At 41.5% G+C, this 27073-nt stretch overlaps 1 protein-coding gene across 4 annotated transcripts; it reads right to left on the bottom strand.

Annotated features, from left to right (window-relative positions):
- Positions 1 to 295: 295 nt before the first annotated feature.
- On the bottom strand, positions 296 to 26899 carry MAP3K7CL (MAP3K7 C-terminal like). Of its 4 annotated transcripts, XM_083611339.1 has the most exons (7): positions 24289 to 26217; positions 22946 to 23904; positions 22171 to 22854; positions 21925 to 22033; positions 13459 to 13520; positions 3633 to 3748; positions 296 to 2571 (listed from the first exon to the last, which is right to left on the bottom strand). In XM_083611339.1, the coding sequence occupies exons 4-7, from the start codon at positions 21992 to 21994 to the stop codon at positions 2391 to 2393; spliced, it is 429 nt and encodes a 142-aa protein (XP_083467465.1). In that variant the 5' UTR covers positions 21995 to 22033; positions 22171 to 22854; positions 22946 to 23904; positions 24289 to 26217; the 3' UTR covers positions 296 to 2390. The 4 variants fall into 4 exon arrangements, with proteins under 4 accessions (XP_083467465.1, XP_083467463.1, XP_083467464.1 ...); XM_083611337.1 differs by lacking the exon at positions 22171 to 22854 and having other exon boundaries at positions 23605 to 23904; XM_083611338.1 differs by lacking the exons at positions 22171 to 22854; positions 22946 to 23904; positions 24289 to 26217 and adding an exon at positions 26314 to 26899.
- Positions 26900 to 27073: the final 174 nt, after the last annotated feature.

Below are 27073 nucleotides of genomic sequence, written 5' to 3' on the forward strand. Positions count from 1 at the left end.
GGAAAATATAGTTTGTCACACAGTAGACCCTAACCCAAGTAAAGTGAAATGCATTTAAACCCAGTTTAAATCATTAGCGTTTAAGTCACCATAAATCTACCATTAATTTCATGAGAATTTACAATGCACTTTATGGTAGTTGAGTTGGAGCCATTGTAGAATGCACATGAACCAGAACCATTGCTACCAGTTTAAAGTACTGTACTTAGGGAAAACCTTATCATATATAAGCAATTCACACATCTCAGCCAGACCTACGACTTACCAACAGGAGAAAGGAAATTCAGGAACAAAGTAACTTTTAAAATTGTATTTTAATGAAAAAAATACTGTATGAATAGAAATGGAAGTATAACAAAGAATTTTTAGCTGATTCATGAAAACAGAGTTACCAATAGAGGAAGGAAATACTTGATATTAATCTTTTATGCTTAGCTATTTCTCCTAGAAAATTGATACGGATACTATACTACTTTTACACCACAAACCTAAACACATTACCCAAAAGGAAATCCCATTACTGAACTTACTTCCAAGTGATGCTTTCTGGATTGGGGCTCCAAATGACAACTATATAATCTTAACCATTCACCACTCTGGTATCTTCATGTTCTTTTTTATTTCTTGCATTGCAAAAAGATGACACATAATTTTAATATCCTGATCTTAACCGCATATACTTAGAACTAGGGCTCACCAATATTAATGGATCTGATTTAAAAGTATGCTCAGAATTGCCTGGAATTCAGTAATATTTTTGTCTGACAATGCATAGGGCTGTCATTTACATAGGGCAATGCAAAAGTCTCTTTCTCTCTCTCATACACACAGACACACATTTTAGATTGTACTTTTCTCAAGAGCCCCTTTATCTCCAGTTATGAGATCTGGTTACGCCTTTGCCTCCCTCTGCACCGTGATCCTGATTGAAATGGTGGGATGGGCAGGCATAGGAGTGCTTTTAAGACGAAAAAAATGAGAAGGAAAGTCAGGACATCCAATCACAGATCTCATCTGAAGTCATGTACTTTGGCTTGAAGATGTATCTATGTGGCAATATAGGCTGATTCCCACAAGGCTTCCTGCCCCCAGTTCTTAGTCAGACTTTGCGATGCACTAAATCAGCTTCGAAAAGTCACCCAAACTGGTTTCTCACACTGTTATTACTCAGACTCAAAATGCTGCAGGCAGCCAAGAAGATGGTGTGTGAAAACCGACCTATGCTGACCTGTATGCGCGCATGGCACCAACATTCAAATAGCTGGCTCACTGCATGGAACCACACCTGGAAAGTCTGCATAGACAAATCCAAGGTGTCATGCACAGAAAAGGTTATTATTTCCCTGGGGAACGCCCTCCCTTCAGGTGTCATGGAGATAAAGAACCACACAACTTTTAGAAGACATCTAAAGGCAGCCCTAATCGGGAAGTTTTTAATGTTTGATGTTTTACTATGTTTTTATATGTGCTGTAAGCCGCTCAGCCAGATGGGCAGGGTATAAATAATAAAATTATTATTATTAATTTGGATTACATAAACATTCTGATTCTGAGCAAACTTATATTGAAAAGCAAGTCCTGTCACTGAATTATCTATAGGACGTCCTCTTAGAAGGACTACAAGCTCATTAAGGTAAGATTAAGATCAATGGGGCTCACTTTCAAGGAAAACGTTAAGAGTGGTACAGTACTGTACAAGGAAATGTGCACTTTTCCATTTCCTTGCCACATCAGAGTTGTACAAATCACTGTTTCCAATTTGCAGTGTGTTCCTATGCAAGTCTACTCAGAAGAAAGTCCCAATGAGCATAATAGGACTTAGTCCCAAGTAACTTTGTATAGGATTACAGCAATAGTTATTTAAAGAAAGTGATTGAGGTGCCAGGTTACTAGTTTTTAAAAGTTATTCAGTGTATGATTGCCCTTTGGCACATATTGTCAGATAAACGAACTAGTTTTTCTCCCATAAGCTGTTTAGGTTCATGAAAGAACAGGCGTGTGCTCCCGTGTTTCCCATATTTAACAGTGTTCCTACTAATATGCCTTAGTATGGTCCACTTCCCAACACAGAGACTATTCAAATCAGTTTCTAGTGTGCTTGTATCTTCCTAAAATTGGAAGAAACATATTCAGACTGATCCATTTGAACATATAATGGGGATAGATAAGCATTCAATTATGTTCCTTGAAATAAAATATCTATTATATAACAAATAAAAATATACATATTAAGCTAGTGGCTGGCAAGCATTAAATCCATTTTAGACATTTGCATATTCTGCAAGTGAAGTGTTCCAACATATCAGAGGAAACCTTGGAGGGGGAAGGAACACTTGCCTAGCACAGAACAGGAGCCCAGATTTTTTTGGCTCAGACAGGTTCATTCAAAGTTATGATGACCCTTGCCTCTTTTGATACTGTATTCTAAGCTTCTCCAGCTGTTCGACACATTGCGTCTGGGCCAGCTTCAGTGTCCGGTTCTCTTCTGTCAGGTCTGCATACTCCTTCGTTAGCTGAGCAGCATCCATGTTTTCTTTCTCAGCTTGATCTAGCCTAGAGATCAGCTCCCTTCTGGAAAAAGAGAGAGATTTTTAAATGTCCTTTGTGTCCCTTTGGCTTGGAGCCTAAGAACTATGAAAAGAAGGAAAACACATTAAAATGCTGTTCTGTGAACTCTTAGCTAGCAGAAGACTTCTGTATCAGGGTGAGTTACAGTATAAGAAACAGGAAGAGGAAAAACACTGGCTGTGACTTATGAACACCCTAAAAAGTGGTTAAATCTAAAATGTAAATATTATATAACTCACATTGAAAGCTTAATCCTCCATGAATAAACTGAATACATGTATATGGGTAATGTTTAGACAAACCTTTGGTTTTGATTTTACAATTAATCATATCTTCTCCTCCCAAACAGGAAGATAGGAAGCTGATTTAGATGGAGCCAAACTATTGGCCCATCTAGTTCAATATTGTCTGTGCAGACTGGCAACAATTCTCCAAGATTTCAGACAAAATATCAAAAGAAGAGTGATCTAGCAACCGTAGTGGGAAGTGATATGACAAGATAGCCTGATACCCAAGGCCATCAGATACGTGGGCCAAAACCACCCACAGAACATTATATTGTCTTGAAAGTCAATGTGTTAGATGGCAATTTTTAGATCCAAATAATCTTTTGACCAGATGGTATTGGTTGACAATGCCAAGACTCCATATTCAAAACAGCAAAACAGGTAAGGTCAAACTCCATGAATGATATGCATCCCCAACCTCTCCAGGTCACAGGACATGAATCTATTATTGCTTTTCTCTTGCCTATGGATGCCTCTGTGAATTTAACCTTTAAGCTTGCAATGTAGACAGACAATGCAGAAAAAGAAATAACACACTTGGGAGGAATACAAGAAATCTCTCTCCCTCTCTCTGCCCCCCCCTCTCTGAATGATATCCTGTGTTAGTCATATTCAGAGAAGACCCATTTAAATAAACTAGTTTACTCTAAGCATAACTTAGTTAGATGTCACTCATTTAATTTTAACTAGCCTCTTTGATTAACGCAGAAATTCTTCATGCAGATGTTACCTTTCTGAGTATATGACAGTTATTTAGAAAAGGAAACACACACTTACTTTCTTTCTTCAAGCAGTGCAATTTCCTTTTTGACTTCATAGTATTCTTCTGCTATTTGGCAGTGCTGTTTGAACACCTGCATAGATTCCTTTGAGTCATGGCAAGGAGGTAGAGGCTTCATAAACATAAAGGGGGAAACAGTTTAAGGTTTTTAGCATTCAGGTGAATAATCAGAAATGAAATTTAAACTGAGATGTTGTTTTAATATAATCATTTGTGTTCTTATAATGAGTGGAGCATTGCCTCGTGAAAGTATTAGTTTAAAAAAGAAGACACCCTCCGCATCTGTTATAAGAATAGTAGTACTGTATTAATTAGCAAATGGTATTAAGGATCTAATTGAGTCTATGGAACATTCACGTTCAACATATTTATGAATAACAGCTTTGGCTTTATAATAATTATTTAATTAAATAATGCAACAAAGTCACATAAGCTAAATTGCGGAAGTCAGAAGGCAATGTAAGAATGACCAATTATTTCTAAAGATATAAAATCCAAACCTGGGCTAATACCTCTGACAACTAGAGCCCTGGTGGTTTGGCTATGACCTTACATAGCCCATGACTTACAACACAGATAATATCACAATCCAATTCATGTACAGCCTTGCATTTTGTTAATCATATCAAATGTAAAGCATTTCACACAAGGACATAGGAAGAGCCTGTTGGATCAGACCAATGGCCCATCTAGTCCAGCATCCTGTTCTCACAGTGGCCAGTCAGATGCCTGTGGAAAACCAGCAAGCAGGATTCAAGCACTCTTGCCTTCCTGTGGTTTCCAGCAACTGGTATTCACAATTTACATTTTCATTCTACAGAGTAATCATACCTGTTTCTCCAGTGGTAACTATGTTCAAGTTATTTTTATAGAGTGACATAATGCGCAAATACAGGCTGTGGACCCAAGCAGCTTACAGTCTAAATTTTTTACAAGGGGAAACAGAGGGATAGGAGGGGTACGGGTAACAAAATGTAGAAATTAGACAGCTGAGTCACACATACAGAGAGTTTTGGTTTCAAGCTGGGGACAGGGACAAGACGCTAATTCAAAGCCTTCACAGGGTCATATATAACATTCACAGGAATAGACATGGTTAGACTTCATCAAAGGTGACCACTGAGCCTTCTGGCTAGGGCTCATAGGAGTTGGAATCCAGCAGCATTTGAAAGGCACCACGTTGCCTATCTCACAAAAGCTGAGAGAGGTGGGAACCACATAAAGTTGTGGGAGAAGACTCAAAGGTCTAAGGAGCAGAAGAAGCCAGTTCCTTTAAGAGGAAAGGAAACTAGGGAGCAGAAGTTGGAGAGGACAAAGACAGGGGTATAATGAGACATACAGATCTATTGCTGGATTACTAGATATGAATGCCAAAAAGGAAGACAAAGATTAAGCAAAGAGATAGGATGGAGCAAGGCCATGAAGACTTTTAATGCTAGATTTAACAGTGTGGAAATGATTCTGCCCAGGACACTACTTGAGAACACTATTACAGATGCACAATTACAGCATCTCAGGGTCATGGCAACTCAGTCTAACAGATGCAGATGGACAAGTGAGGAAAGACTGAAATTCTGATGTAGTACATCAGGCAACAATAACTGGGATGGGGAGTGGGAAAGATGAGAAACTCCCTACCACTTGGGTTGGGCATTGCACTCATAACTAGTGATGCAACAAATAGTTTCATATTCATGCTCTTCAATACTACAGAATCCCAGTGATGGCTCATGAAGAGGGCGGAAGAGATGTTCTGCTGGTGGCACAGAACTTGTCAGGACAGGAGTGAATATGGTGGCTGAGGTAAGGTCAAGCGAGTTCTGGGTTGCTGGGAGGAGCTCCCCAGGTTGCCAGAACTGCCCTGATTTTGCTACAGCCTTGCCCCACCCAACCTCTGTCCCTATGAGGACAGCAAGACACCAACAGCTGCTGAGGAACTGTTTATGTATCACAAATCATGGTTCAGGGAGCACATCCTCTAGCTCAGGGGTCAGCAACCTTTTTCAGCTGTGGGCCGGTCCATCGTCCCTCAGACCATGTGGTGGGCCGGACCATATTTTGGAAAAAAATATGAATGAATTCCTATGCCCCACAAATAACCCAGAGATGTATTTTAAATAAAAGGACACATTCTACTCATGTAAAAACAACAGGCAGGCCCCACAAATAACCCAGAGATGCATTTTAAATAAAAGGTCACATTCTACTCATGTAAAAACACGCTGATTCCTGAGAAGGCAATTGGGCCACACCCGGCCACGGGCCTTAGGTTGCCTACCCCTGCTCGAGCTTCTGACGAGGTATGCTTTTATGTTCCCATTATTTTTCATTTTCACTGCATCAATGTAGGCTGAGGCACAATGGAAAATGAACTACGTGATGCACCCACCACTTCCTCAGTTCACTTCATATGTCTCTCAGTTATTGCCCGTTGAAACTCAGACCACAAGAAGTGGGTTAAGCTAGAAGGTAGCATACTTACTGCTAATCTTCTGGAAATTTCCAGACAGGAATTCCACACATTCTTCTCTTAAGGAGACATCACCCCCCCAAAAAATGTGTCCTATGCATGTCAACACTGTCTAAGGAGGGTTCATTGATTTATTTATAAAATACTTTGCAGTGATTCCGTGGGCGGCGGGGGGGGGGAGCTTTGTAGGTTTGGCAACAGTTCCTAAAGATCAGCATTGGTGGACAATCTGGCCAAAGGAGAGCTTTTATTCTCCTACTGATCTTCTCCTGCAATGTAAAGATGCAGGGAAGAGTTTGCAGTGTTGTGTTCTTTCCATCACAAAAAGGCGATTATATACCCCTGAAACTAATCTTAGTTTTTATATGGTGGTGTAGGGGAAAACCTGTGGCCTTCAGGTACTGTTGGACTACAACTCCCATTGGTCATGCTGGTTGAGGCTGATGAAAGTTAGAAGCCCAACTATATCTGGAGGACTACAAGTACCTCAGATCATCTTTTTTGGAGGTTAAGACCTTCAATAATATGCTATTGTTCTGCACATGGCTAGACCTACAGCAAGTTCCACTGCCTAGAGTGGGATTTATTCCCAAGTATACATACAATTGCAGCCTAAGGCTGGAACCCTATCCTCCCTTATCTGAGAGTAACCCCCCAATATTCTGATACGATCTAGATCATCATTCAGTAGTTATTCTGGAGACATCTTTCTGTGCCTTTGAATGAGCAGCACCTTAATGAGCAGCAGACAAAAATCAGTGGCCACAATTTGTCTGTTACCATGGACTGTGTGTAACACACTTTGAAAAGGGTAAGTAAACTTCTCACTATACAGCAACAAGCTGCTTAAGTAGAAAAAGAAAATACTTTTTTCATTCATCTTGACTCAGTTTGTTGCCCAGTTGAGAAGCACACAGCATTCCTCTGATCTAAAAGAGAATCTATTTCTAACCCTGCTCCCTCTTTTTAGGCTCCTCTATTTGTGGCGAAAAATACTTGGAGTCACTCTGTTGGGAGTGGCACAGCACATTCATACTTGCATTCAGCCTTTTAAAATGGCATAGTATTTTCGCTAACCTTCAATATGTCACTTCAATAAGAGTTCACTAAAAGAAGAATGGCAGAAGATTTCACATAAATAAATGATAACGCTACAACAAAGAAGCAGATGCCTGCTTGTAATTCTCTTTGTAAAAAAGGTAAAGGTAGCCTGCCCGTACGGGCCAGTCTTGACAGACTCTAGGGTTGTGCGCTCATCTCACTCTAGAGGCCGGGAGCCAGCACTGTCCGCAGACACTTCCGGGTCACGTGGCCAGCGTGACAAGCTGCATCTGGCGAGCCAGCGCAGCACACGGAAACGCCGTTTACCTTCCTGCTATAAAGCGGTACCTATTTATCTACTTGTACTTAAGGGTGCTTTCAAACTGCTAGGTGGGCAGGAGCTGGGACCGAACGACGGGAGCTCACCCCGCCGCGGGGATTCGAACCGCCAACCATGCGATCGGTAAGTCCTAGGCGCTGAGGTTTTACCCACAGCGCCACCCGCGTCCCTAATTCTCTTTGAGTTCAGTGTAAATATTATTGCTATTTCCATACCCCTTGTCCAGTGTGTGTGTTAAGATCTTAAACATCTTCTCTCCTTCAATCTGAACATGGTTTTACCTACTTCCAAACCTGACATTCTCGCCACTGTGCTTTTCTGTCACCAATATTTTCCTTCTAAAGACTGGCTACACATAAAGCCATGGGAGATACAAAAGGTTAAAGTGGACATCAAGCAGTCAATCACTGTTCCTTCAGTAATTTTTACAGGGACTGCATGAGGGGACACAACAAAAGCTCTTAGCGCATAAACATTTAGGGAAAGGCTATAGTTATGAGCAGAGATACTCTAGGATTTGTGTATATATTATCTATGAGAATGGGAAACTATGGCAAGTCAAAATTCCTATCCTTAGGAATTAGGCCACACCTTCCAAGGTACGGGGCATAATTTGTGGGGGCTGTACCCTGTTCACCAGGGTACACAGCCCCCACATTTGTTTTCAATATCTGGAATTAACCTAGAACAGCAGTTGCCAAGCTTCTGGGGGAAACTGGAGAAACTGCCATGCCCCCGCCAACCAAGCACACACCACAACCTATTATATTAGCTACAATAGAATGCTTCTTTCAAGTCTAATTTCAGCTGGGGCGAGAGGAGGCCCCTGTGGACACTAAGGAAAGCCTTTGTGAATGCATGTGCACCTCGAGGTGCCATCTAAGCAACTCTTGACCTAGAGCATAAGGTGTAGGAATAAATCAAAGTGCCCCTGAACAGGCTCAGGGTGCATTTCTCTCATCAATGGGGTAAATAATGTGGGTTGTATTTAAGCACCATAAATTAACCCAGCTTCTAGATTCCTGACCGCCTTCCGTTGGTCTAGAAGTAGCTCTACTGCAAGAGTCCTCTAAGAACCCTGAAGGGCTGGGACAAAACATTTTGCTCCCTGACATGAAGGATATAAAAACTTAAGAATGTAAGAAGAGCCTGCTGTATCAGGCCAAAGACCCATCTAGTCCAACATTATTTTCTCACAGGGGCCAACCAGACCCAAGCACATGAACACTCCTTTCTCCTGTGGTTTCCAGTACCTGGTATTCAGACACATCACAAGACAAAATATAGAAGCTGGTGAGAGTGGTAGTTCTGTCTTACTTCAACCCTGATGCCAGGACAGCATCTTTCAACTCACCTGAGGGTAGCAGGTTAGCTTAGGGATGCAGGGCAGATTACCTGGGACACACTGATCTGTCCTACCATAGGCTGCCACTGTTCCCCACCTGCCAGGATTGACCAGCAGAGGAAGCAGTTGCACTCTGCTTAATGGTAGGGCGATTGCTGCCACGTTCCTACATAGAACACCAGTTTTGTTACCAACAGCTGTGTGGAGCTTGCATTCCACAATCCCATTCAGCCTTCACCAGCCCAGTGCCCTCCAAATGCTTTGGATCACAACTCCCATCAGACTGATCAAGCTGGGTTGGATTGGAGCTTGCAGTCAAAATCAGCTTGGGGGCATCAGGTGGGCAAAGGATGGTCTAGTTCAGCAAACACCACAGACTTTCAGATCAGAACTAAATTTTGCTCAGAGCAGACCTAGTGAAGTTAATGAACATGGTTAAGTAAGGTCCATTAATTTCAATAGCTTTACTCTGAGTAAAATTTAATTGAATACCACCTGGGTTTTCTCCACACATGACCTGCTCCTCCAAAAGAATTATCCACTACCAGGTAAGGGCCTAAAAGAAACATTAGTACAGTTTGTTGGATGCAGGAAACCGAAGAGAAAGATGTTTGAGATTTGAAATGCTCATAAAAGCACCCACTGTTTAGTTTTTGGACAGGAAACAAGACATCTGTAAAGACCAGGACATTTGTAAATGCTAAGGACAGGTTTTAAAAAATAGCAACAAAGGGCAGGATAAACATAACAGAGATTCTGAAAATGTGAGACTATAGTTCTACGGTGAGGGCTTAGGAGGCTAAATGTGCTTTGGCTGAGGGAGCAGGGGCAAATGACTGTGTCCCCAAATGTAAAGCTAAATCTGGGGGCAAGAGAAAAGAACAAATGGAACTGATAACGGTGGTTCTCGTGTGAGACAAAGATAGTGAAAATAAACATAGGCCAGGGATGTTGCTTGATGTTACGCTTAATTAGTGCATGGTTTCAAGTTTGGATTAATGGTCATCTATAGTTTTCTTGGCTATTTAAAAAGTAACTAAATGCATACTTCTGGTTTGTGCCCAGTACTCAACTTGCCTTATAATATGTTCAGGCTTTCATGAATGTTTCTATTGTTATCCTCTCAGTAAATCCCCTTTCCAAAACTAGAAAACTTTTTATTCTGGATTTAGGCAGCCAGTGTCTTTCTCCATCCACCCCTGGCCTCCTATAAAGAGAAAGGCAGTCCATCTGTCTAACAAATCTGTCATTTCCTTCTTTCCATGCCTCTCATTCCCCCAATGTCATTTTTAGTCAGCTACTTGCATGGATTGCTTACTGAAATTTTAATAGCTCAAGTGGCCTCCATCTTGTATCTTTAGAGATGCCCGTCCAATTTAGTCTGTCCCCTACCATAGTCAGATCTAAATGTGAGGTGGAAAGCATGTAGCTGTCCTGTTTTGATCAGGTTCATCTGTGTCAAAGCCATGTTCAGAAAATCTTAAATACTTCCAAACACATATGAATTTGCATTGAACAGTTCACAAGATCATAAGGCAGCAAATGACTGTTAGATTATACATGCTGTACTGGAATAGACATGTAAGAACTGTGTTTCCCAGCACTTGTAAATCAGAGGTCTATTAATTATCTATCACCTTCTCTGTAGCTGTTTTTTATTTTCCTTTGCAGGAAAAACTATCCCATGGCACAGAAAACAAAGAAAGAGGAATACAGGAAAGAATACACATTTACCTGATTGGTGTATTCAGAACAAAATACTTGCTCTGCATTACAACATACACCAGGCTTCCTCAACCTCGGCCCTCCAGATGTTTTGAGACTACAATTCCCATCATCCCTGACCACTGGTCCTACTAGCTAGGGATCATGGGAGTTGTAGGCCAAAAACATCTGGAGGGCTGAGTTTGAGGAAGTCTGACATACACCTGTTTCTTCTGTATTTCTAAATGTCATATATAAAGTGGACTGAAGAAGCATACATATCTGAAAGAGATGCATTCTTATATATTTATTTCATTCACAAATGTGCATTTCAAGGTTTTTCCATCATATTTGAGCACCTGTGATGGCCCCTGCATTTCAAGTGAATACTGGGAAATGCAAAGTTTTTTGTGGCAAAAACATGTTTGCTATCATACAGGCAGTGACTGCTTAAGTGTACATTGGGCGGGAAACTTGGTAACATGCGAAATGACCCATGGGGGGGTGGGAGGTGGGAAATGTTATGTGAAAGGGGCCTAGGGACCAAAGGATTCATGTACCCACTAGAAAGTGCAAGGCAAGGGAGCCAGCAAAGAGAACATCACACTGCAAAGTCTACAGACAGCTGGTTAAAATGCCTACTGTCACTGTAACATCTTGACCAGGCAGCTTTAAGGGGAGCAAGCGGGACCAAACTGATGGCAGGTGGGGTAGCAGAATTTCCACATTTTGAACTAATGTTTGCTAGAAAGCTTCCAGTCTAGATTTTATTTAAGGAAAGAGAAAAGAGCAGAGGTCCTTTGCTGAAAATAACCAAATGTGGAAAGTGCATTCTTTCTTTTTCTAGATGCATGATCTCAGTCTCGATCTGTGTTCTTATTCCAGTGACGCACTTGAACATGTACTTCAAGCCGTCTATATTCAGCAAAGTTCTTGTCCTTACTGGGACATGTTTTTTATGTAAATTTATTAGGCTGCTCCTAGTTCAACAATATAAAAAAGGTTGATGACAGGAAACTTTATTGTCTCTCCAAGCCTTCTGCAAATTTACAAGATTATACCTGGCTGGTAAGGATAATTTTAAAACTGTTAAATCTTATTCTTGCTTGCATAGTGCAGCATACAATATATACATAGCTGACTGGTATTAGCATGCATACACTGCAGATATAACCACAAGCACTGTGTTGGTAACAGTGCCATTCACTTCCCCTTATAAATGTTAACTAATGGACCACTGATTCAGTTCCTAAAGGGAAACCCCTTGCCTTTCCGGACCTCAGGGCTTCTCCATTTTCCTGCTCATCATTATTAACTTTATGCAACATTTCTCCTACTGCAGAAGGGTTGGATTCAGTACTAAAATGTGGAAGGAAGAAAAGACACTGTTTAACTACAGCTGCAACAGAACTTCCTTCTGTGTAAATATACATAGGACTGCACTGTAAAATTCATGAGCTGAATTGCAGCTCCATCTACTTTTTCTTAAAAAATAAAAATGGCAGTTCACCCTTCTTGGACTGACATTTTGGGTGGGTGAAAGATTCTGTCCCTCGCCTTCTTCTCCTTTCACCTTTAAACTAGTGTGGAACCAAGAATTTCTCCTGCATTTTTAAAACTATTCTCTGTTGATCAATGATAAAAGAAACTGTGTCCAAAAATTATAAAAGGGGAGAGTTGATTTCAGTAAAATTTGCATAGGTGATGCGAAGCACCTCACTTCTGAGGTGTGTGAAGTATCCTTTCTTTCATTCTGCACATCATCTCATCAGAGGACTGCATTTTGCAGACTTCCTGGGTGCCTGTGCTTCACCTAAGCTCCAGGAAAGCTAGCCTGAGTAACTTCTCTCATGTGCCTTTTTAGATCAGGAAGTGCAGGCAGCTTGGGAGAATGCAGAGTACTGGAGAAATATTTACTGGAAAGAATAACTCACCCAGCACCCTTGGCCCCCTCACAATGAAAAGGTAAGCTAACAGACATTCTAGAGAAATTCTCAAGTGCCCTGATAATGAGGCAGAACACTGGAAGCCTCTTTCACTGATGATTCTGTGTGTGTGTGTGTGTGTGTGTGTGTGTGTGTGTAGAAATCAGGGCACAGATTTCAGCACAGAACTACTTTACAGCGTCCATCTGCTGCCTCTTAGGGTGAAAAGATGGAGATGGAGATATATGGCGGCTGGGAGAAAGATCCAAAGGGGAATGAGAAAGAAAACAAAGAGTTTGAGTCAGATGAAAGGTATCTTTTGAGGTGTCTGGAAAGGTTGCTTCAAAATTAAATCACCTCCTAACACTGCTCAAGGTGGAATGAATTTCTTTGTTCTTTGCTGCCTGAAGGCCTCCCATTGTCTCAGGAAGAAATATTTCACTTTATAAATGTGGGAAAATCAGCCTCATGTGACCAACATACTTAAGTCTAATTAATGCATGAAGGGGTTAATACCACAGAGTAAGTTGTCCTGCCAGGCTTGGCTAGGTCACTTCTCCTCACTTAGGGTGAAAGGTAATCAAGCCTACTGTTGTACCTCAGTCTACCAGAGAAGCTCAGAGAAGCTTAATGTGGCTCTAACAAGCATCTCTTAAGTTCCTATACCAATAGTATAATTTAAGAATATTACTGCCTGTGCAACTTTCCCAAATGCTGCATGGAAAAGCACATGAACCTGAGTTTGGAGAGTTTGTAAATAAAGCATTATCAACTTGCCAAACATATGGTCTTTTTCTATGTGAAGAGAAGAGGGAGGTTTTGGAACTCACAAGGGCATATTTTAAAAGTCTAACAGCCTATATTTCCATGCTTTTCATTTTTATAGTTTGAGTACATACATTGACAATCACTCACTACAACAGCAGAAGTCTATTTTTGATAGTTATAAATAATCGTAGTTCACACTATGGATTTTTGTATTAAATAAAAGAGTCACCTGGAGCTGCTTTTCTAAATCTGGAAAAGCCAAAGGAAAAGCATTCTCAGGGGGTGTATCATCTGAAAAGAAAACAAGTTTAAATTATTATTTTGAAATCTTAACAATTATTAAGAGGCAGACTACATCATCAGCTGATGTAAAGCATAGAAAAAACGTGCATGCTTATATTTGTTTCCCATCTATACAAACATATATATGGTCAATTACTTAAAGAAAGGGGGGACCCGAGTACCAAATATGGCCCCCCAGGCACCTCTATCTAACCCTCAGTCCACCCACTCTCCTAAGGCCACAGCTCTCAGCAGCCCTACTTCGCAACCTCCTTGGGTGTTTTTGTCTGGCTGGAATGTGTCTTTGAACTCTGGTTGTATGGATGGAAGATAGAGGTGTGTGTGTGTGTGTGTGTGTGTGTAAACCAACCTGATGTACAAGGTGAAACTTGACATTTGCCTCTGACCTTGGTCATCACTGGCGTGTGGCCCTTGGGAAGACTGCGCAGATGGGAATGCAGCTCTTCTTTTGAAAAAAGTTCCCAACCCCTGTAGAGCATAGGCTCTACAATAGAAACAGAGAATGTGGAAGAAACGGATATGCTTTGCTCAGGGGGGTGGGGGTGGGGTCTGCGTAGGGTTGCAGCTCTTTGCAAATTGTCAGGGAATCAGGAGCAGGAGCGATGGGGAGAGAGGAATTGGAGAGCGAAGGGGAAGAATCCGAGGGCAGCGTAGGGGAGTATGACAGTGGCCCGAGAGATTCCATGAGCTTCTCCAGCGAATCAGAAGATTCCCAGAAGGGGGCGCCGATGGTCAGGGCAAGGGGGGTCCAGGGGGGACGCACCAGAAACAAGGAGCCAGAGGGGAACCCCAAAACAGCAGTGGAGGATCGGGACCAGTTTCCCCACCAGAGCGTAGTGGGGGGGAAGAGTCACATGCGTCAGGGCCAGCGTCTCCTCCAGAGAGGGAGTCAGGGCTGACCACGCCTCCATCGGAGAGTGGAGGAACGGAAGGGAGGTCAGTTGCAGCTAGCCCCCCCGAAGGGGGAAGCAGTGACAGCAGCAGTGAAACGGTCAGGGGGAAAGCTGCTGGCTGGGCGCGCGCGCCAAGTTCAAATGTGCAGGCGCGCGGGACAGCAGGAGACCCGGATGGGGAACCAGCTCCTAAAGCCCGCCGGAGGGAGGGAGAAGGCTCAGGGGAATCAGCCTCAGAGGAGGCTAGAAAGGGCGAGACCCCGGCGGGCAGGCGGACCCAGAGGAGGAAAGAGCAGCGGAAAAGGTGGAGCAAGGCTAGAATCTTAAATTGGTGTCAAGGGGGAGGAGACTCAGACGGAGCATCAGCGGTCTAACGGTTGAGACGTAGAGCTGCGCGCTGCGGCTTTGGAAGTGAAACTGAACTTCAATAAAGACTTTGTACTTAACAACGAAGCAGCGTTGGTCCTTTGTGAGCTGGGACCTAGGGTAGCTCTGACACAAATGATTTTACTGTACATGGAATCACCTTTAGGGCTTCATCCATCACATGACCACATATTTGACCACATCAAATATGTAATGTACAGTTGTGACAAGTCTGAAGCTGCCTCCTTGGATAGCAGCCCATTGAATGACAGCACTAAATGCCACTGGACTTAGGGAATCATGAAGTTCAGCTTAGTACTTTCTCACAGTTTTACAGATAATCTCAAAATAAAAATAAAAATGACACAGTGATTCCATTAAGTCTAAGCCTAATGACTGCATCCATTTCCCCTAAAAATAAGGGATCAAGACCCATAAAGGTCATAGATAAACACTAGCTATAGTCTTGGGCTGGGGTGTTTGGGGTTTTTTTGGGGGGGTAGGGTTGTTCCTGCTGGTTTTTTGTATCTTTTTTATAGATCTTGTTGTGATTTAGGTGAAAATTGTTTGGTTTAATTGTCTACTTTTTAACGTTTATTTATTGTTTCTGACTACTTTTGTTATGTTGCAGTTGTGTATTTTTTATGTTGTAAGCCTCCTTGAGCATGGTTTGAACTATGGAAAGGCGGCATTCAAATAAAATTATGTATGTATGTATGTATGGACAACAGTATGCAGATAAAACCTTCCAGAACTTTACGGTTTCACATAGTACAACTCTCTGCTTCAGCTCATTACTTCAGTGGGCTTGAACACGGTTTGTGCTGTTGCCTGTTGAAGTCAAGTTCTTCTATGCATTTTCCCATCTCAAGAATGGATGACCGTCCCTTCCAACAATACAATTATATGATTCTGTTATTCTTACAGTACTTGCAAACAGAGGCCTGATCTTTTCCTGACTGCCACTTGCATGTATTTTATAGGGACAGGGGACTAAAAATGCAACATCAATACAGTTCATACTGAGATAGTCAGAACATGTATTTTGTATTCTGGGATCATACCAGCGGACAAAAGAGGAAGGACCATCAAATATTACTATAGCAGAATGTCAAGAGTGGACAGCTGGGTAGTGGTGACATTCTCCTTTTCTCCTGGAATGAGAATGGAATGACTAGATCCCTGGCTGGTTGCCACAAGGCAGCATGAGACTGCTTGGGCTAAGGGGAAAGCTTTGGTGGGTTTGGTGTGGGCTCAAGGCTTTATTCTTCCTGCATCTGGTTTAATCAAAATATCTCTGGCTTATTTATATGCATGTTATGTGATATGATATCAAATGGCACACTAATATCACACTGTGATACATCTATTGTTTCTTTGGCCAACTAAATTCTTTCAAGAAATAAAAACAAGTATGGCTGGAAATAATCTTTCCTATGTTAAAGGTATTATTATTGTTGTTAATTCAGAAATCCAGGATTTTAATGTAGCTGTAATTGGGCAGTAGTGAATCTACCCAGTGCAATTAAAAGCTGGAGACGTAAAAGGAGCCAGGGACAAAATTAACAGCTTTCACCATAGACTGTGGGATGTCATCTGGACACCAGGTCTACCTGTTGAGGAGCAGTAGATACCTACTGGGAAACACTGAAGGATTAGATTTGGTATGGTTTTTCAGAGGCCAGGTCTACCCAGCTTAGTGGACCTGGTGTCTAAGCCTTGTTGCCACCAGGTCTGCCAGAAACAGTTATGTATGTATATGCTTTGCCTGGTCCTGGAAAGATTCCTACAGATGTCCATGAAGAGTCTGGAAAAGTCCTAAACCTGCAATTCTAAGCATGCTTGGCAAGAAGTGTCAGTGAAGACAGACCTAATAGTTTAAAAGTAGAGTTGCAGCTGGTTTTTCAGCTACAGTGGTCAATCCAGCTTCCTCTTGGTATTGGAATTTGGATACCAATACTAATTCTATCAAGTCAGCTGCTGAGTCAGACACCAGACTTGCTCTTCCAGCCAGTGTTCCAGGTGGACTGCAAGTAGGTATGGGGGATAATTGCAGTTGGGTTGACATTTTAATGCAGAACTCCCAAAGGGCTTATCCAGACTTACCTTTTCTCCGCTCCTTCCAGGCATAGTCTGCAATTTAAAGCTCCGTATCCAAGCACACGGGGACGCAGGTGGCGCTGTGGGTTAAACCACAGAGCCTAGGACTTGCCGATCAGAAGGACGGTGGTTCGAATCCCCGCGACAGGGTGAGCTCCCGTTGCTCGGTCCCTGCTCCTGCCAACCTAGCAGTTTGAAAGCACGTTGAAGTGCAAGTAGATAAATAGGTACCGCTCCAGTGGGAAGGTAAACAGCATTTCTGTGTGCTGCTCTGGTTCGCCAGAAGCGACTTAGTCATGCTGGCCACATGACCCGGAAGCTGTACGCCGGCTCCCTCCGCCAATAAAGCGAGATGAGCGCCACAACCCCAGAGTCGGCCATGACTGGACCTAATGGTCCTTTACCTCTACTATCCAAGCATACCCCTTTTTTCTCCAGAGTTTACCCTGTGAAAATGCACTCTTTAAAGCTCAGTTGGAGCAAATGTCAATCCACAGAAATCCCGAACTGACATTTGCTCCAATTCAACTTTAAAGAGTGGGCTTTCATGGGGAAAGCTCAGGACAAAAGAAAAAATACTGAGACATGAAGAGTTAAGGCGTGGACCTCTGGCTGGAAAGAGTGGGGCCAAAGCTAAGTGTGGATAAGCCCTAAATTACAGTATGCAAACTGAAACACAGCTTTCACTCGCAATTCTCACTTTTCCAAATTTTGCAGTGCTGTTCTATAACCGAATAATGTGTAAGAAATGTGTGTATTAGGGGACAGTGGGCATAAATATGAACATATTAGTTAAAATAACATTCAAAAATGCATGGCATTAGGTAAATTTGCTTGCAAAAATGTGCATATCTGGAGAAATTCACACTAAAATGTTGATGAATTTTCATGAGAACTTTAAAAAATAAATAAATCACAAGCTGATGCAGAACTGCAGAGAAACTGACTCAAGACTGGAAAAATGGGAAACTGAGAGAATCCAAAATTTACAAATCTATCCATCCCTAGGTGCAAGCTTTCTTTGCTTTTTTTTAAAGTACTACATTTATGTTTACCAATATGTGTTTTAATCCTTTGCACAATTGTTTTAAAGAAAACATTTTCAAAATAGTTCTTTTCACAGAAGCTGCTCAGAGGATTCTCAAGGGGCTGGGGAGGAGTGCTCCCTGTGATGTAATGACCAATAGCCAATCAGCACTACCCACAAGTAGTAGAACTATTTCCCCCCACAAATAAAAGGTTTGATTCCAAAGAGATGAAAGTACGTCTGCTCTACTTCTCTACAGCTGTTAGGTCTATTTTCAGAAGCCTCAACTAGTTGTGATGCTAATTGTGCCTAAGCAATTAATATCGACAGTTTAAAAAAATTAAATAGCACATGGAGGGGAGGTTATCTCATGGTCCCAATCAAAATCTCCTCCAGCCCTAGTACTCATTGGTGCTGATGGGATTTTCTTCAGGACCGTAATGAGGAGAAAGGGTTAAATCCCTTACATGTTGTGCACTGTGGTTCTAATCCTTCTGTCACTCCTAGGGTGGCTATTTAAATATTGGTCATGTTAATTACCTTCTCATAATTAACACTGGAGTCCTCAGTAAGCAAGCTTATGATAAGGGCTGTTACTTTCTGAATTTTATGCAACATCTTTATTGTCAGTTGCAAGTGTTTCACTTTTCGCAACAGAACCCTTTGTGCATTTTTTAAAAATCAAACCAAATATTCTAAAAGAAGAAAGTTGGGTCACAGTGAATGGCCAAAAGGAAAGACAAACATGACTCAAGTCACATTGGTAGCACAGCTGCTCTAAGAACATTTAACTGGGTAGTTATAAAGCATTTTGACAAGGATACTGGATATTATACTTCTTTTGGCAACTAAAGAAGCCCATATAACTTTAACACAATATTTTAAACAATTTAATAGTGGTAAAAAAGGTAAAGGTAAATGACCCCTAGATAGTTAAGTACAGTCAAAGGCAACTATGGGGTGCAGCACTCATCTCGCTTCAGGCCGAAGGGAGCCACTGTTTGTTCACAGACAGCTTTCTGGGTCATGTGGCCAGCATGACTTAACTGCTTCTGGAGCAACAGGACACCGTGAAGGAAACCAGAGTGCAAGGAAACGCCATTTACCTTCCTGCTGCAGCAGTACCTATTTATCTACTTGCACTGGTGTGCTTTTGAACTGCTAGGTTGGCAGGAGCTGGGACAGAGAAGTGGGAGAGAAGCGGAAGCTCACTCCGTCGCAGGGATTTGAACCGTCAACCTTCCGATCGGCAAGCCCAAGAGGCTCGATGGTTTAGACCATATCACCACCCACTCCCCGCTTTACCTTTACCTTAATTTAATTGTATATGAATTGGAAATGCCATGGATTGAACCTGGGATCGCCATCAGTAGTATATATCCAATTCCATACACTTTATGAAGAACATTTTAAGCATAGAAAGCTGCATTATATTGGACAGGTCAGACTTTACCCAATTCTTTAAATTTAAATTATTTATATGATTTTTAGACTGCTTTTCATCCAAAGTCTCAAAGTGGTTTTTAACAATAAAAAGAAAGATGAAAACCAGATACATTTTAAAATAAAAGCAACCAGTATAAACAATGCAGAAAAGGGGAGCTTGGATTTGGCCCAGAAACAGTGCCCAACACTGCCCAGCTCAACAACCTATTTCAAAAACCCTTACTTTTGTTTCAACAACTTTTGCGTCCAGATTTTCACTTTTTGAAATATGGCAACCTTAGCTACACAACTCGTCTAAAAGCCTCAGAGAACAGACTTGACTAGATGACAGAGGGTCAGCAATGATGGTGCCATCCATGCCTCTAAAGGGAGAGAGTTCCAAAATCAGGGTGCAGTTACTGAGAAGGCCCTGCCCACCATTCAAATACCGAGAGCAATACTCGCTGGCAGGACTACAAGCAAAGCTCTCCTGATTGCTCTCATGGTCTGAGCTGGCTGATATGGCCTAGAGTTGCATACTCTGACTGCAGTTCTCTCAGGTCTTAAGCACAAGGTATTTCACATTACTTGCCACCCAATATTTTTTTCATTCAAGATGCCAGGAATTGAACCTGGTACCTTCTGAATTCAAAGATGTGCTCCATCACCAATGAGCTATAGTCTACAGAGGTGGGGAACCACTGGTTGGGTTCTAACTCTCATCAGCCCCAGCCAGCATGGCCAATGGTCACGGACATGAGAAGTGTAATTCAACAACCTCAGGACCACCACTGGTTCCCATCTTTGCTGTAGAGTTTAGTCAAGCTGCCAACTCTGTTGTTGTAATAATGGTTTGGGGTAGAGCAAAATAAATTTTAAAACAGATTTAGCCGTTAACCATAAGAGCAATGGGGGGGGGGGAGCCACCTAAACTTGTTTAGCCTATTTCCCTGCTTTACCCATGACCAAAAAGCCATTTCTTTTGCTCATTCTAGTCCACTGCAGTGCAACACCCTGCCGCCTCACTTTCAGCCCAGCTTCTTAGTTCTTGCACTGTGGATCCTCTGCAGCACTCTCCATCCTAGCTTCTCTTGATTTCTGGCTCTCTCCTCTAATAATAATAATAATAATATTTGTACCCTGCCATCTGACTGGGTTGCCCCAGCCACTCTGGGCGGCTTCCAGCATATATAAAATCATGATAAAACATTAAACATTGTTTGCCAGCCTCACTTATATATATATATATTCCAACACCTCCACTCAGCATCTTTGCTTCACAAAAGTTTTAAAGTTTCTTGTTCTCTAACCAAGTTGCTTCTCCCTCCTCATAAATTCCTGTTTCCTGGTCCGACCTTTTCAACTCCCTGGCAAGTAGGGCAGGCCCAATAAAATTTTGCTGCTTGAGGCAAAGGAAAAGTGACCGCTCCACCCCTCCAGCAGGGGTGGGGGCTGAGCCAGCAGGCAGTTGAATCATGCTTCAACACTGGTGATGGGACAACATCCTGCACTACACCCAAAGGCTGGGTTAAGGGCTGTACAGGTCAGCAGCATGCACAGCTCTGTTGTCCAACACCTTCCCACCCAGGAGCATCTGCTGCCTGCAGCAGTCACTCTACTGAGCCTTGAAGCTTATAGTCTAAACAAAAAGCAAACATTTCACAACTAAGAACAAAACACCAAATGGCATATCCTTTAGAAGACACCTGAAGGCAGTCCTGTTTAGGGAAGTTTTTAACGTTTGATATTTTATCCCCAGAGTGGCTGGGGAAACCCAGCAAGATGGATGGGGTGTAAATAATAAATAATAATAATAATAAATGCAGTTTCGTTCACAGGGGCTCAAAGATACAAGAGTCCTTTCAGGACCTGAAATTAATCTTAGTCATTGACACCAATGGTTAATGCAGCAATTATTATAAAACCTTCAGAAAACTAAGTCATACACAACTTTTCCACATAAATTATGCAGAGGGAGTATAACACATACATGGCAGAACTCTCCCCCCCCCCCTGCACTTTAGGCTGCAAAACTAAACAAATAGTCAGCAGTAATATAAAGAACAATGTCAACCAACTTTTTACTTCTTTTGTTTCTGAGGGAACATACAATCCAGCTGTTTCCTGAGAGCTTCCCTCAATTTGGTCAGGAAGGTATTTTTTTACCCAATCTTGTTTTTTTCATACACACTATCTCTCTCTCTCTCTCTCTCTCTCTCTCTCTCTCTCTCTCTGTTGTCCTTCTAAAGATCCACCTAGAATTCTGTAATGTTCGTTGGCCTGTTGCTGTGCTAGGCTTGTGTCTTTCTATTGTTGTTGCAAGTAAGAGCCCTGATAAACAATTTCAACGAAACAGGTTTGCTAATAAGATTATAACAACTTGATGGATGTATGAAACCTCCAGGTTTAGGGCTGTATATAAATTTAATAATAATAATAATAATAATAATAATAATAATAATAATATGGAGACCAAATCATTTCAAACACCAAAGAAAAATCAAACTGTGACACTGAAGTGCCAATTTGTGGCAATAATGGACAACCAGGACAAAGAACCTTTAATAAATTTGAATTTTACCTGTGGAGTCATTTAGACTGAAGGCAATTCGTATCGGTTTATCAGCAGGTACCCTTGCGGTGGTGATCATGTGGGCACTTGAGCCTATGCGTTTACTTATGTGTTCCAGCTGCAAAATATAAATATTGCATATTTTATGGGTCTTGAGAAGCCAATGCAATGTGATTTTAATGTTCTTCAAATATCTTCATAACTTCTCTGATGTAATCCTCTCTCACGTTCAGGAATATTGCAAAGCATAATTACCTGCAAGTAAATTCCCTGTAATTATTCTTTCACATATAAGGTGCGCAATGTGCAGAGAGAGGCAGCGCACAGGAATCATATATATTTCCAGGCAAATCCAAGTCTTCCATTGAACAATTGCTAGCCAAGACAATTTTTCAGAGAAACTCACTGTATTTGGCTGCCATTCTTGGCTTTTCCTAGGACAATGCAGGATTTAGTGCAATTATATATGTCTACAAACTGGGTGTAGGCATGTGGAAATGCATAACTGATCTGTGACCAGTCCTTTCTAAGCATTATCATCTGAGATATTTCTACAGGTTTTTGTGCAATTTAAGGCATTTTAAAAACAACCAAAGATTGATCAACAAAGGTAGTGGAGAACACCCATTAAACAAAACGACAGTGAAAAAGTCAGGGAAACAATTCTTTGGCACAAAACAGCCCATTGCTTTACAAATGGGTTTTGCTTACAAACTGGCAGTATTAATTTTTTTTTAAAAAAATGGCAGTATTAATATACAATGCTATCTTGCAATAGGTCAGATCACTGGTATATCTAGACGAATATACAGTGGTACCTCGGGTTAAGTACTTAATTCGTTCCAGAGGTCTGTTCTTAACCTGAAACTGTTCTTAACCTGAAGCACCACTTTAGCTAATGGGGCCTCCCGCTGCCGCCGCGCTGACATAGCACGATTTCTGTTCTCATCCTGAAGTGAAGTTCTTAACCTGAAGCACTATTTCTGGGTTAGCAGAGTCTGTAACCTGAAGGGTATGTAACCTGAAGTACCACTGTAAATGAGTTGTCCTGCATCCTCTAAAACATGGCAGGGAAACCTTTCGAGCTCCATGGGCCACACCCTTATCCAGATTGGACAGCAACCACCTGATGACACCATGATGTCAGGTTCAAGGTGCTGCTAAAACTAAGGTTTCCCTCCTCCATTTTAGCAGGGCCTTTGATGCAATCCTTCCTTTTGTTTGAATAGAAACTCCTGCTAAACAAGGGGGGGGACACATTTGTTTTATTTAGCTGAAGTTTTAATGCAAACCCCTTCCTGAACGAAGGAGGCTGTATGGAATACTGCCAAACTGAGCACTGCTCAGTTGTGTGCTCCTGTTCCCTACTACATACAGGATTTACCCTGCCCTTCCAGCCAAGTGACACCAGCTGGTGGATGTGGTTTGTGAAAGATGGCCTCACAGGCTAACTTAGATCCCCCCAGCAGACCAAGATTGGCCCACAGTTCAGAGATACTCCCCCCAACTCTAAAAAGCCAGCTAAAATACTACTAAACCAGGTGTTCTGATGCTTACACTGTAATTTTTTAGACAAACAGATATGGCTGTAACCTAACAGATTTCATGAGTGCAACTAACTTGTTTTAATTCTACATTAAATGAGCCCATGATAAAATAAGTTTACTAAGTTTGAAGCCAGCCACTTACTTGCTCATTGCAGCCGATTATCACCATTTGGAGCACCATTCCAGAAAATGTGATTACTGGGTCAGAGAGTGATTTGTTCAGAAACCCTGCGATTTGTATACAGATACCAGATTTTCCCACAAATCTAATACTACTTCACTGCTAACAAAGTGGCTAACAAAGAATTAAATCTACTGAGTCAGTTGTAAATTACATACTCAGCAATGTAAGCAAGGTGCATTTATATTCTGCCATTGGCCTGTCCTGTAGTTAGTATGGCATTTAGCTGGTGGAAAAAACAACTCATTGCTCTGCCTCCTTCTAATGCTATAAAGGTAAAGGTACCCCTGCCCGTACGGGCCAGTCTTGCCAGACTCTAGGGTTGTGCGCTCATCTCACTCTAGAGGCCAGGAGCCAGCGCTGTCCGAAGACACTTCCGGGTCACGTGGCCAGCATGACAAGCTGCATCTGGCGAGCCAGCGCAGCACACGGAACGCCGTTTACCTTCCCGCTGGTAAGCGGTCCCTATTTATCTACTTGCACCCGGGGGTGCTTTCGAACTGCTAGGTTGGCAGGCGCTGGGACCGAACGACGGGAGCGCACCCCGCCGCGGGGATTCGAACCGCTGACCATGCGATCGGCAAGTCCTAGGTGCTGAGGTTTTACCCACAGCGCCACCCGTGTCCCTGCCACCCACGTCCCTACTAATGCTATATTTTTAATGTAATAGCAGGGGACTGGTTTGTTCAAACATCACTGGTAGAGATGGGAGAATCTGTCAATTTTAGTTTCTCATTTTTCCAATCTTAAGTTCAGCTCCACATTTTCCTATCAATTTGTGACAAAACACTCAAATGTAAAAGTCTATTTTTCTATGCAATTTTGACTAATACACATAATTCTGCAAAGCAATTTTCCCTATTACAATGCAGTTTTGTATGTTATTTTCATTACTTTACCCTAATATATGCATTTTTGTGCACAAGCTGCAGAATTGCATTGCAAAATTTGGAGAAGAATCTCCAAATTTTGGTTCACACATTGTTTCAGAAAGTGCAGAATGGCTAGATTCACCTTTAACATTTCACCTGGAAAAATTAAATGCAGCTCGTAAAACTGCAAGAACTTTCGGAAAGTCTGGACTTTGCAGTCTTATGGCCACTGTATTTTATATTTTATTTTTTGAAGCACTTAAAAAAACATTTGATAGCAAGAACTAGTTCACACAAAAAAACATCCTTAACACCATTCTCTAACAGCATAGGATGCTGTGTAGTAGGCATATATTTGGCCAGCCCACATCTATTTTCCAATGTACCTTGTTCTTTCAGCATTTATCTAGCGACTGTAACACTATCCTAGTTGTGAAAAGCATTTAAACATGTGCTTAAGCCAAGGAGTGTTGTCATTCATTTCAGGATGACACACTAATGCAATTTGCAGGCTCCGGAAGTCTAACACATCGAACAAATTGTGTTCAACCTCAAAGTGACCCATTTAGACTATTAAAATGCAATACCCTAAATTACCAAAGTTAGTGTACCTGGTCTACTAAAGCACAAGCAGTAAGTACATTGTTTGTTTTGAAAGATGTTTGCTGTGAGAAGTTCTATGATATGTCCCATATCTCTCAGATGCTGTAAGATGATCACAGCAATATCTAAATCTGCTAATAGCTACACAAACACAGGTTGTAACAGTGTTAGTTCTGAAGAGAGCTTGCCAAAATCTTTAGAGTTACATATAAAGGTTTGGGAACTCAAGTTATACCTTAGTCAATGCAAATAAACCAAACTTACATCCATATTCTTTAGCTTAACTACTAGGCTATTAAAACTGCATAATAAATATTATTGATGCATCACTTAGCTTACTATCAATTATTTAAAATCATATCTATACATGTATGATTAAATCTTCTTATTGAGTTTAAATACAGTACTGCTTTATTTTCTCTTCTTTACAATCACAAAAGCATTTGAGATGGTAAAAATACATAATTATAATTTATTGCTCATAGTATTGTGACCAAACTAACCTACTGCAAAACAGACAGAAAGCATGAATGAAAGAAAGGTTATATATTTGGAAAACCAACATCATCACTTTTCCCTCCACGAGTCTCCTGTGTTCATCCTTTGGATAGCTTGGAACAATGCACGAAAGGCATGTTAAAAAGTGATCAAGCTATGAAACAATTTATATGTTAAAAAGCACAAGGATTTTGAGTACAAAGCTAAAATGTGCTTGTAGCAAAGCCATTTGTTTTAAAAAGCCATTCTCTTATCCTGGTAATGTAAGTTTCTTTTAAAACATTTGGTTTTCCACTTTTCAGAAAGGCAACTACTTTTCCTGTACACAATACATACATATAGTTTTCTCTGTACTTTACCAAAGAATCCCAAAAGGTCTTCCTCTCAGAGAATGAAACAAAATGAATCTATGCAAAGAAAGGACAGAAAGTTCATTCACAACATTCTCTGTGTGAACATCATCAGTGAGATAAATTAAAAAGAATTGCCTCAAATATATCCCTTTCCCCTCTCTCCTGATGAAACCTAAAAGCTTTCAATTTGAAAAAAAAATCCCAAGGAAACAGTTCTTCAGTTCAATTGCCTGTGAAACTGAATGATCCTTCCTTATTTATTTTTTTTAAATCTGCAACAGAACTCAAGTTAAGTGTGGTTACAACTCAATCAGTTAGTTCAGTTTTCACACCTGTTGCCTTACCTCACTTAGTAGTGTCTGCACTTGTATAATCCAGGGCCAGCCACTGCCTTGGCTTGTCGCTGCCTTTATGGAGTAAAGATTCAATAGAAGAAAAGGCTGCACCTGCTACATAGCAGCAACTGACAAGGTCTGAGAAGTTGAAACAGCTGTCAGGGCAACATGCTGCTACCTGCACTTCCCATAGGCTTTTCAGTCCCTGAGGACCACCCTTTTCCGTTTCCCTTCACAATTTCACCGTTTCTTCCCTTCCAACAACGAAGGATTACAGTGTTGTCATGCTTCATGGGGCAAAAAATCCTTCCATCAGAGGCATTATTAAAGCGGTGAACTGTCAAGAGTCCAAGATTTTTAATTCATTAGTCCTGCCAAACCTAAAATATACAAACAGACTTGCTTCATAGGACTGGAATGTTTTCAGCATGACCCAATCAGTGTCTGTGTCTATTCCAGCAAACTGGAAAAGATAGCCTGACTCCAGTCAGCAAAAATGTCTGCGTCTCAAATCAGCTTGGGTGACATTGCCAACTTGAACCGGCTGCAAGCAAACTATCAGATGATAGCTCCCGCTGCTGTTGCTGCTGCTATGAAAGCGAACAACTAGGTTAGATGTTTGCTGCTTCAGACCGGGCTCAGTAAAATGATACCATCCAATAAATGAGATGATAGACCTGCAGCAATGAAGAGACAATGGGCTATTCTTAGATGCACTGTATACTAAGGGTCTATTAATATTTTTCTTAAGGCATGTCTATAGCCATTC

Source organism: Podarcis filfolensis, assembly GCF_964270895.1.
Source record: "Podarcis filfolensis genome assembly, chromosome: 4".
Taxonomy (NCBI): Eukaryota; Metazoa; Chordata; class Lepidosauria; order Squamata; family Lacertidae; genus Podarcis; species Podarcis filfolensis.